The following is a 12,346-nucleotide window of genomic DNA, read 5'->3' as shown; positions in this document are numbered from 1 at the left end:
GTGGCTCTATCACGTGACCAATGTTGCACAACAGATTGCAGAGATGAGTTCGCCCAAGGAAGACCCGCAGTCACTACACTTCTCACTAGTTTTAAACCAGCAGCTAATTAGACCTGTGTCTATTCTCAGTGTTTAAATGATACGATTTTCTTCCAGTTACACATATATCTATGGATTACAATGTAGCTTTAGATCAGAATGCATTGTTCTATTAAAGCAATGATAATGCCCTTATAAAATGGTCAAGCCTGCCAAACCTTCAGATATGCTCTGCTGTCAAGAATTATCCCATTGATTTTCAAGGAAATAAAAATGTTCCATTGGCATCTCTATACTTTGACTGTCCCTGAAGCTTTCCATTGGATAAATCCATGACTTACAGAACCATCTATACCACAAACAAGTTTTTTTTAGTACCCTTCACTGCACAAGAAAATTTACTTGACATCTTGGTCTCAGAATGGAATTGCAACTTCTTCACAGAAGTTTTTTTGTATAGATTTAAACAGCATCAAAATCAATTTCCCCTTGATTTCCAACTCCTTTCTTGAAAACTAGCTCCCTATGTAACCTGAATATAACAGAGGAAACAAATTTCACGACCCATGCTGATTCTGATTCTGAAAAAAATGTTGGTATTGTTCCTTCATTAAAACATGTCAAAACTCAAAACTTGAGACAGTAAGAGTCCCAGTATTATCTGGCATAAAAGTTCAATATCTCTGAATATGGTGTAAATGATTCACTATAAAGATGAGCACAGATTTCCTCATCTCTTAATAAGTTATATTGAATGATTTAAGCAGAAGAAAGAAGCTTAAGCAACAGGTTATTTCTCAGAAGCTACACTGCATTTACTGTGAGATATTCCTAATGATAGAAATCAGCAAATTGCTTACCAGGTCCATCTTCGAATCATGAAATACATAACCCCAGGTTTGAAGCTTCAGAAATACTAAATGTTTGTTTTATGATTTTGGTTTCTCTAATTACAATGTTAATTACCCCTTGCAACTGAAAAAAATATCAAAATTAAGATATAGTCCAAGTCTGTTAGCAATCACAAGATGTAAAAGGGTAGCTTTTTATCTTAAGGCAAAGTTAGATGGTTGAAACAGAATTCAGACAACAGTATTGAATGATCAATCAGTTTCTTACTGAACAGCTGTAGAACTGAAGTTCCTCTCATTTACCCACCTTCCCTCTTCTGATTAGTTAATTAGAGGCAGGTTTTTCTTATTTGTTCTTAACTGTGCAATTTATCTACCCTATATTATTTTTACACTGTCAATTGAAGATCATTGCAGTAAAACTTAACAAACAGAGAAAGGAAAATTTATACCAAGAATAGCACAAGCGTCATTTCCTCCAGGGTAGGTTTGTCGAAAGTAGCCTTGTCATTTTCTTTTCATCAGTAATACTGTAGGTGTGAGCTATATTACTGAGGTTAAGTTTCATGAAATTACAGTTCCTGCACTTTGCCAATGCACATTAACAATATTAATCACTGATCCATTCAATGACAATTCCCTTTCTAAAGTATCCACTCAGAAGCTACATTAATAAACTAACAGGGTGATGAACAGTAATACAAGTACCTGAATTATTTTTTTCAGTATTCTAAAGTCTTGTTCTTAAGCAGTACGTCAGGATTAAGGATGATTTCCTTCTCCACCACCTGATCTAATGCGACTGATGAGGTCAATATGGGATTTGCTTTTGCGGCAGGAAGTGCCTAATGGGGTAAGATTTGGATGTCTTTCGCACTTTACTTGCTAAATAACCAGCAGCAATTGAAGAACAGCATAAACTGGGCACATATGATGATACTAGTCTATTGCTCTTGAAGATTTGCAAGTCACAGCAACTAAGTCATGGAGAGATCACACAAGGAGAAGATAGCACAATAATGCAACTGATTGAGTTGCTACCTCACACTTCCAGCGACCTGGGTTCAAACTAACTTTAAGTGGAGTTTTAATGTTCTCCCTGGGACTGTGAATGCTTCCTCCAGCTGCTCCAGTCTTCTTTTGAAATGCCAAAGACATGTGGGTTAGTGCAATTAGTTAGCCACTGTTCCTAGTGTGTAGATGAGTGAAGGTGTTTGGGATAGTAGGTGATGGAAATAATAGGATGTGGGAAGAACTAAATGGGATGAGTGTAGGGTTATTGCAAATGGGTGGTTGGTGTTGATTTGGTAGGTGAAGGGGCTGTATTGCTCTTATGGCTCTAAAACTCATAATTTACTGTGCATTAATATTACTAGGAGCCTTGAATCATCGCTTCAAGACTTCTTAGTACATTATCTTTGATATGTAGACAGCGTAGCAAAGAGGGAAAAACAAAATACAATTTATACACAGATGGTTGCAAATTTCCACACACACAGCAATGTGAAGCTGACAGTTGTTTTTTTAATTATCTCATAACACTTATCACCTATCAATGTACCAGGCTCTATCTATCCACTTTCCTTTGTACCTCGATATACTGAATCTATAGATAACTATATAATTTCAACCTTTTATGATCCCTCTTAGCCCTGATGGTAGGTTTTGACCTGAAATGTCGACCTACACCTCTTACCTCCAACAGATGCTGCCTGATCCAGCAATCTATATTTTTCTTGTTCCAGATCCCAGCACCTGCAGTTTATTTTGACTTCAAACTACTATCTTTGTTTTAATAATGCTGGATAATGGAGCAAGAAATAAGGATATTGCACATCTTTCTCAATCACACCATGGTGTCTATTATCCCCATGACAGAGAAGAGACCTAGGTATAACACCACAACTGAGGAAAGAAAGGAGTCCTGACAGTGCAGCACACACTTAGCTCTGCACTAGATTTGCACAAAGGGTGTACCGCACTGAAGCATCAGTCTAAACTTGTGCTTAACATTCTAATGTAGTATTTGAATCCACGACCTTATGACTTAGAACAAGGATGGTAAAAATGTGCTAATGTAGTGTACATCCTCAGACAGTTTTGGAGACATAGTGTGTCAAACAAAAACAATGGGGAAAAAAACGATGACTGATGAGCAGCACCACCCTAAAGAGCATTCTAAAAATCCAATTTCAAAAATAGTTGTAAACTTTGAAAACCTTTGGATAAAAGTATCAAGTTTAGGTCGTCCATTAACACAAGAATTGTGAGGTTCCACTGTGCTACTTGCCTATCCATTAAACTGGCTCTTAAGTTAAGCAGAACCTGTGGTTAGAATTTCCTGAATGAAGTTGAGTCCTCCCTCATCAGTGAGACCTTACATAATGCAATGCCTTCCAATTACGTATCACACTGAAATCAAAGACAGCAATAAAATCACACTTCTAGGCATTTGCAAACATTCAAAAGCTAGCAAAATTAAACCATATCAGAAAGTACTAAAAAATTAGACATTTGTCAAACAATAAAAACACACATTTTTTGAATCCAAATACATTTAAATTATATTTACATTTAAATTAACTGAATTAAACTGCAAGAAATGTAAAGAACTTTCTTTGCCAAGTACCTGTACTCAGTCTGCAGAAGATCCCCAAACTTACTGTAAACATTGATTTGCCATTCTATCAACACTCTAACATTTCTGTCTACAGCTCCTTGCACTGTTACAAGATTCAGTTAGAAGACCAGCACCCCTTCATTCATTTGAGCACATTGCAGCCTATAGGACTCAATGCTGAATTGTCTTTCTGTCTGTATTAGAACATGTTATTTCTGCTTCTCATCAGTTTTGCTCAGTTTTTCTTACTCTATTCATATAGTCTGGTTACTGATCATGTGCCAAGGTCTCACAGATAGACAAGCTTAATATGCTGACAAATGCTCCCATTTGGATTTACCCTTATTAGTAAAGATTACACATTCAAGATAATTCCTTTGCTCTACCTATTTATTCCTCCTTCACCTTCTCCCATTGAAAGCTAACTTGTTTTTTCTCATTTTTCTAGTTCTAACAAGCTGTCAGAATTGAAACATTAACTGTTTCTCTCCTGCCAGAAGCTGCTTGACTTGCTGAGTGCTTGCAGCATTTTCCATTTTATATTCCATGGTTAATAATCTCCTGTCACATGGTTCACACACAAAATAGCTTTACACTTCAGTGGATATTCCTGCCTTAGATGTGAGGCTTTATTATATTCCACACAACAGTGAATATAACGGCAGTGTAAAAGCAGGGATTTATTTGCGGGCAAACAGGAGGAAATCTGCAGATGCTGGAAATTCAAGCAACACACACAAAAAGCTGGTGGAACGCAGCAGGCCAGGCAGCATCTATAGGACGAAGTACAGTTGATGTTTCGGGCTGAGACCCTTTATCAGGACTCAATCCTGACGAAGGGCCTCGGCCTGAAACGTGGACTGTACTTCTTCCTATAGATGCTGCCTGGTCTGTGGCATTCCACCAGCTTTTTCTGTGTGTTGCTATTCATTTGCCTGCAGTTACCAAATGTTTTACTGAATTTTCTAAATTGTTGAAAAGCACAGCAGCAGCCTGAACATGAAAGCAATGAGATTACATTGCACCAATTAGTACATGTGGGACAGATCTGTGAGAAAATGGGAGTATTTATTGGGAATTTGGACATGGAGACTGGTGTGTTTCTTTCATTGTCTGAATAATGTTACACGAAAGATCACGGCACAGCTAATTGGTATGGCGATCTTCTCACCCAGACTGTTAGAATACACTCCTTCACACAGCTGTGTAATGCAAGTTCAGATCTGTAAGATCTCTCATAATTGTCACAAAATATTGTTGTATGCAACATGATAAGCTCACTATTCAGAACTATTGATGGAAATAATATACTTGACATGTATTCCCTTGAGTATAGGTTCATGGTTAATTTGATTAAGACATTTAAAACTATTTAAAGGAAATTGATAGGTTAGTTATCTCTACTGAAATGTAACGAAGGGTAAATTGAGAACAAGGAGACAAAAACTGAAAATTAACACCAGGCTATTCAGGAATGAGATTCAAATTAGCTTATAAACAGCAAAGTGGATCTGAAGAGTGGACCTGGAATACTCTCCATGAAAGGAACTGATTTTAAGAACCAAATTGAGCTCTTAAGAGCAAGATTAATAGATCTGATTGGATTATCGTATTGTACTACATTATATAAAGGGTTTCTGAACTGAGCACAGAATCACATCATTCAGGATCTTTATGCATGCAATATTTGATTGAGGGCTATTTTCCCCACAAGATTGTACTCTGTTTCATTTTTATGGAATTCGTATTTGGCTACTAAATTCAGCTGCCTAGAAATTCAATCTCCTTCGCTGTTATTTTTTTCCACAATTGTGCAATTGAAAACAGATCTTTCTTAGAGCAAAATACAATAATGACAAGTTCCAGGTCATTTTGTGTCACTCAAGAAATTTGATCATGCATTTTTTGACTCAATCAACCTTGTATCTCTGAAGTAATTTCCTCATCAGGTGCTCATTAGCTGCTGTCATCTCTCATGTAACATTTCTTTCAGAGAAATGTAGGGAGACCCAGGCCACTGCAACCAGAAACAACCATCACTGGGAACTGTTTGGACATGCATGCATCCATAGCACAGTGCTGCAATAGGAACCCTCTAAGATGTATCATTTTAAATCTTTCAATCGTTGAGACTCAATCTTATTCCCAATCTCAACTTCAATTTCTCAACTAATCCCCTGGATTCATCAAGACTCCAAAAGGAGTTCTGAATTCCACCTGAGCCAGATCTTATTTCTATACCTAATATCCCCCTTCACCCAGGGCCAGACATTGAACTATTACAGACCCTAAATGTATACAACAATTACATGCTTTCCCTTAGGCCACAGCCAAAATGTACAGCAAGGGGCTCAGAACCAAAACAGTCATTAGCACCGTGATGCAATACCAAACCTGAGCACCCAGCTCATGCTCACTACTGCCATCAGGAAGAAGATACAGGAGCCTCATAACTCACACCATCAGTTTCAGGATAAGTTATGACCCCTCAATCATCAAGCTCTTGAACCAAAGGGGATGACTTCACTCAACTTCACTTGCCCCATCGCTTAACTGTTCTCGCAACCTATGGACTCGCTTTCAAGGACTGTGTCTCATGCTCTTGATATTTATTGCTTATTTATCTAGCATTATTATTATTTTCTTTTTCTTTCTTTTTGTATTTGCACATGGTGCGATCTTTCATTGATTCTATTATGGTTATTGGATTTATTGAGAATGAATCCACAAGAACATGAATCTCAGGGTTGTATGTGGTGACATATATGTACTATACTTTGATAATAAACTTACGTTGAACTTTTAAACCAGAGCATTCATTTAAGTGCACTAGAAATTCTAATGAAATCAGTTCACATATCCCAAACACATTTATTGCAGCAAGGGCTGATTGCAAATTTGGTATTTTATTTGAAAATAGCACTTTTCATAGTAAAAATATTTGACTACAGGAATGACAAGTAATCAATCCTGAAATATAAGAATGGAACACAGGGAAAAGCAGAAATTTCTGGTATGGAAACTCTGATGGAATTTGACTCATTCGGCCTTTGGGCATCCTTGCCTCCAAAATGCTGGGTGCAGCAGAAGGCAGAAAGAGGGAAATGTTTTTCTCCTTTGCATTTGGTAGACTTGATGTAAAAGTAACAACTGCTGAGGTTAAGGGGTAAATCTAGTCCAGTGCTGTACGAGGGGTGATTGATAAGTTTGTGGCCTAAGGTAGAAGGAGTCAACTTTAGAAAACCTAGGACATTTATTTTTCAACATAGTCCCCTCCTACATTTACACACTTAGTCCAGCGGTCGTGGAGCATATGGATCTTGGACCTCCAGAAAGTGTCCACAGCATGGGTGATTGACAAGTTCATGGCCTAAGGTAGAAGGAGATGAGTTATACAGCTCTCGTTACATGCAGATGCAGTTCAACTCTTTGAGTGATTATGCAGAAAGTTTGAAGTTATTAACTCATTGGGGGTGATTGATATGTTCATGGCCTAAGGTAGAAGGAGATGAGTTATTATTTATGAGTTATTATTGGATAGCAAACTACCAATATGTGCAAAATCAAAATACTGAGCTATACATTCTTCTCTACAAAAGAGATCAAAGGGAACTTTGATGATGTTCTTTAATTAAAAGTACAACAAAGGAATTGTTTCCACCTGCAGGATCCAAATCCTTTGGGCATAAATATAGGAATCAAAACATCTACCTTAAATATGTATCTTGAGTAGTCAGTGTGAACATTTTAGATTAAAGGACATTCAGATGAGAAAGAAAGAGTGATAAAATGTCTAAGATTAAAAGAGATTTGGAGAAATCATGAATGGAGCTTTAACATGAGAAAATATTGGTTGAGATAAGTTGCTGATTTTTCTGCTGTATCATCTATGATGTAAACCAACACGTGTTGCTACTTAATCAGAGACAATTAAAAACTGGAAACTAATACCAGAAAAGAAACTGATGAATTTAGAAGGCAATTAGCACAGTAGGTCAGTAATTAGATGAATCAAACACTTTTGATCTTAATTGTTCTTTCTCTGAAGACCTTTAAAGAAATATCCACGAGGAACTGAATTATTGAAGAATCCAATCCTACCTGGAAAAAGATCTGCAGAATTCCATGGATGATACACATCCGGCGTCCCAGAAGTAGGAAAAATGGAACAATGAGCTCAATGAAATGGTTGACCAGAACTTCAAAGCTGTGGAACCACCATGGAGATCGATGCATGTAATATGCAATTGGATTAGGTACAGGTTGAGTCTAAAATAAATTACAAAATTAAAGTTGGTAAGTAATAGGGCTAAGCAAACTAGTTTCAACTCACATATTCAAGCCCTTGATAATAGAAAGAATTATGAAATGTGTTATCATTCATGATGAAATGCTATGAACAATGCTCCTTTTCATATCATCTGGCCCTTTTTTCCTCTTAATTTAAAATATAAACATACCCACTCATAGAAATTTCAGTGATTAAAAAACCTTGTGCATCTTTAAGGGTTTGGGAGGAGGGAAGTTTGTTATTTCTGGCTATGGTGGATGTGGGGTTGTGCTGAAGAAGGGGAGGAACAGTTAGTTCAACATGAAGTGGAGTAGAGTGGGGAAGCTTGTCATGGCAGCAGAGTCAAGGGTGAGGAATTGTGGGCACACTATATGAATTCATGTAGTCGGGCCAGTGAGATAGTGCTGTTGGGTGGTTTAGTGAATGGTAGAGAAGCCAAAGGATTAGGATACTATTTCACTTACTAGCACTTATTCCTATTAGATGCTGTGAGAACACGACTTCACTGTGCTGGGAGTGTGCAATGGGTGTGTCATTCCCGGGAAAACACATCCCAAGATCTTCTCCAAAAGAAGTATTGCATGGAAATAACATCAATTTGTGGGTTCAAGGCATAAGTTGTGTTGGTTTGCAAAGGACCAAATATTGTCCAGCTAAACTTTGTTATTAGCATGATTCAACCCAAAAATCATTTCAAACCTAATTTATTCCAAGTTAATCTTCAGCTGCAGAACATGAGAGAAAATGGCATTTTATAATCAAATTTCAAGGTCCTGATCACTTTTCTTAGACTTCTGGAAGCAGTTGTAACATGTTATAAATTACTTGATTTAAGGAATGGGGAGACACTGCCAGCACTTGAGTTGAGAGCTTTGCAAATCATGCATTAAAAGGGCCACAGCATGATAAGTGTGTTGACCACAAAAGTGAACAGAAATGGCTGTATGCCCACTGTGTTTTGTTTGCTTAGTATGATGAGAACTGAAGGCAGAGGGAGAAGAAATTTACCGGATATGCATTTAAGATGAGCAGAGGATGTCAAGGGTAGGCTTTTTAACAGAGAAGGCGGTGAGTGTCTGGAATGTACTGCCATGGACGAGGCTGATACAATAGGGTTGTTTGTCAACCAGACATATGGATTAGATAGAAATATGGATGTAAGAAAAATGGAGGGTTATGGGCTGTGTGGGAAGGGAAGGAAGATTGCTCAAGGTGTAGATTTACGTTGGTTGGCACAACATCATGGGACACTGAGCCATACTATGTTCTAACTCCAAGGATTGGTTCTAGAACTCTGAAGAGATCTGGAACTAATCATCTGGGAACAGATGAAAGTGAACAATGGAAGGAAGGAAGCTGCAATATCCAGGACAGACTTTGAAAGGAGAATAGCCACACCACAGAATTTGTTGTTTGTTCAGTATTCTTTTATTCTGTTTCTATACTAGGAGAAATGGTCAGATAGGAATTACTGAATTAAGAACACCATTGTAACTTGTTTATAGATAATACCATGTGAACATAATTATATATTTCCATCAGTCTTTTATCCATACACAGAAATTAAATGATGAGAAAGTTAATTGCACAGCACAGAATTGGAATGGGGGAAGAGGAGAATCATTGGCTTTGGTTTACAAATAGGAGCAGAGTGTTACAAAAACACAGGATCACGTAAACGAGTCATGTTCAGTCTCACAGCACATGCAAAACATCTGGACAAAAACTAAATTAATTTAAGGTTATTGATGTTTTTTGAGTAGCCAGCTGACATGAATACAAATAGAATTCAAGTAACTGAAGAATGACTTTCACATAATTTGAGAAGTGACAGAAGACATCAGAAGTATTTGCACAACATATTTTTAAGCTTGTTTATTTCCAACATTTACTTCTTCACAAGCAGTTTGACAAAAACACATCCGCATTGCCAATAAACAAGACTGATAATAATCTTTGTACAACCTGGATTTAATAAACTAGTTCTTGTATTCATATTAAGAGAGTACTTATTCCCCCCCGGGGATACTACCGCATCCTTCCTTCCTCTTCCAAGACCAATGCAGGAAGCAGCCTGCTATGGCTAGAAGTTCACCAACTGCTTTGGGTAAGGGTCACAGAATTATTACTTCCCAGGTCAGCAAGGCAGATGTGTTTGAAAGACTTCTCAAGTCATTTCCTGAGGGAAAGCAACTCAAGGTTTCTGTGGTATCAGACACAGCCAGCTTTCACTTACTGTGATGCTTCAATTTATAGGCACCAATTCCTTCAACTAAACATTAAAAAATCTTAATTTATGTTTATTGAGCCATGTTCTAGATTTAGCAAGCAGAGAATGTTCAAAAGGCTTTAAAATTGGAAGTATATAAGCAGGAAAATGTTTGTTTCTGAACATTAGGGTAGTTTTTGAATAATAACCTTGCTTTTGAGAATCTAATAAAAATTGTCTTGTGAATAGTAGATTAGTGGTGTTGCAGTTGTAGGATTCAAAATAATGCTCCTTTCTTTCTACTCTTTTTTATCAAATAAATTCTCGAAGTACAAGAGTAGAGATATACTGGAACACCATCACTTCTAACTCGTGCTGTAATCACATATCTTCCTGAATTGAATTATACAGCTATCCCTCAATTACCATTAAGTTGAAAGTCTGGAACTTCCTACCATGCCTACCATCATCTCGAAGTCAGGGATAGCCACAATTATAACTGGTAGAATTAAGTAACAACTGCCAGATCTGCCATCAATATAGTTACTCTCCATGATCAAAAACTTTCTGTTTTGGTGATCTTATATTTTGAAAAGTCCAGCCATGCATCTACAGTATGCATAAAAATAACATGTTCAGTTGAACTACTGAAACATGGAATATGCAATTTATCCCAGAATTAATTAGTTTTTGAATTCTCTTCTTCTCAGATGAAAACATTTCCATTCAAATTCCAAACTGAAGCCTCTGGAAATAATCCAAATTGCCTGTGACATAAACTGACTGTTTTAATTGTTGGTTACTGAGCATGTTTCTGATAAGAGAGTGTTTGCACTACTGAAAAAGTATGACTCTTCTGGAAGTTGGGAAAAGGAGTCTTCCAAACCTAAATAAGGTTTGAAATATTTTAAAGAGATCCCCATATTGAAATTCTAAAAGCCTTTAGTAAGCCCAGCTCTGACTTAGTTGAAGAGTGGAAAACAAAAGCAGTAGAAATCACTTTTCACCTGCAGTCCAATAGTATCTCTCACTGATCAATCTCAATTACATGTATTCAACACTCATCCTAAACTCTTTGATTCTATAAACATGTGTCACACCTAGTAATTTGCAAAATGCAAACAGTAAGTTACTGTCAAAATAAACAAATAAGGACACTACTACATACCTATGGGCTGATGTTACTGTTCATTGCTCAACGGAAAACCATCAGTCAAATTTTTCAAGTAGGTGGACAGGTAAGAGATGGGAGAAAGGTACATAGCATCTGGCCCAGAGGGGTTCCTGGCCAAGTACTAAACACCTGGACAGACCAACTGGCCTGTGCATTCACTGAGTTCTTTAACCTCTCACTTTGGCAGTGTGTGGTACCCACCTGCTTCAAGCAGGCTTCAATTATACCAATGCCCAAGAAGAGCCTGGTGACCTGCCTCAATGTATATCACCCAAAAGCACTTACATCCACAGTGATGTAGTGTTTTGAGAGATTAGTGATGGCATAAATCAACTCCTGCCTGAAAAGCGACTTAGATCCACTCCAATCTACCTAATGGAGTAACAGGTCCACAGCAGATGCCATCTCATTAGCTCTTCACTCAACCCTGGAACATTTGGACAGCAAAGATGCATACATCAGGATGCTCTTTATTGACTATAGCTCAGCACTGAATACCAGCATTCCCTCAAAACTGATCAATAAGCTCCAACACCACCTTGTGCAATTGGATTCTTGATTTCTTCATTTGCAGACCCTAATCAGTTCAGACTGGCAGCAACATCTCCACTGTGATCTCCATCACTACAGGTGCAACACAAGGCTTTGGGCTTAGCTCTTTGCTTGATTCACTTTACACTTATGACTGTGTGCCTAAGAACAGCTCCAATGCCATATTCAAGTTTGCTCCTGACATCACTGTCATAGGCTGAATCAAAGGTAATGATGAATCAGTATATAGGAAGGAGATTGAGTGGTGTCATAACAATCTCTTACTCAAAGTCCACAAAATCAAAGAGCTGATTATAGACTTTACGGGAAGGAAATCAGAGGTCCATGAGCCAGTCCTCACCGGAGGATCAGAGGTGGAGAGGGTTAGCAACATGAAATTCTGAGGTATTATTAATTTGGAGGACCTGTCCTGGGCTCAACACAAAAGTGCAATTACAAAAAAAGCATGACAGCACCTCTACTACCTTAAGAGTTTGAAGAGATTCGGCATGACATCTAAAACTTTGACAAACCTCTATAGTTGTGTAGTGGGAGTATAATGACTGGCTACATCACAGCCTGGTACAGAAACACCAATGCCCTTGAATGAAATATCCAACAAAAAGTAGTG

General features: G+C 37.7%; 1 protein-coding gene across 1 annotated transcript in view; it reads right to left on the bottom strand.

The window, feature by feature from the left end:
- lmf1 (lipase maturation factor 1) overlaps positions 1 to 12,346 on the bottom strand; it is a 711,060-nt gene that overhangs the window by 172,448 nt on the left and 526,266 nt on the right. The window contains exon 6 of the mRNA XM_073060944.1: positions 7,612 to 7,779. Within this exon, the coding sequence (XP_072917045.1) occupies positions 7,612 to 7,779 (168 nt within the window). The remainder of the gene's footprint in view (positions 1 to 7,611; positions 7,780 to 12,346) is intronic.

The sequence above is a fragment of the Hemitrygon akajei genome, chromosome 11 (assembly GCF_048418815.1).
Source record: "Hemitrygon akajei chromosome 11, sHemAka1.3, whole genome shotgun sequence".
NCBI lineage: Eukaryota > Metazoa > Chordata > Chondrichthyes > Myliobatiformes > Dasyatidae > Hemitrygon > Hemitrygon akajei.
Note: the sequence above shows the minus strand (reverse complement) of the source record. Positions and strands in the feature narration are given on the sequence as shown.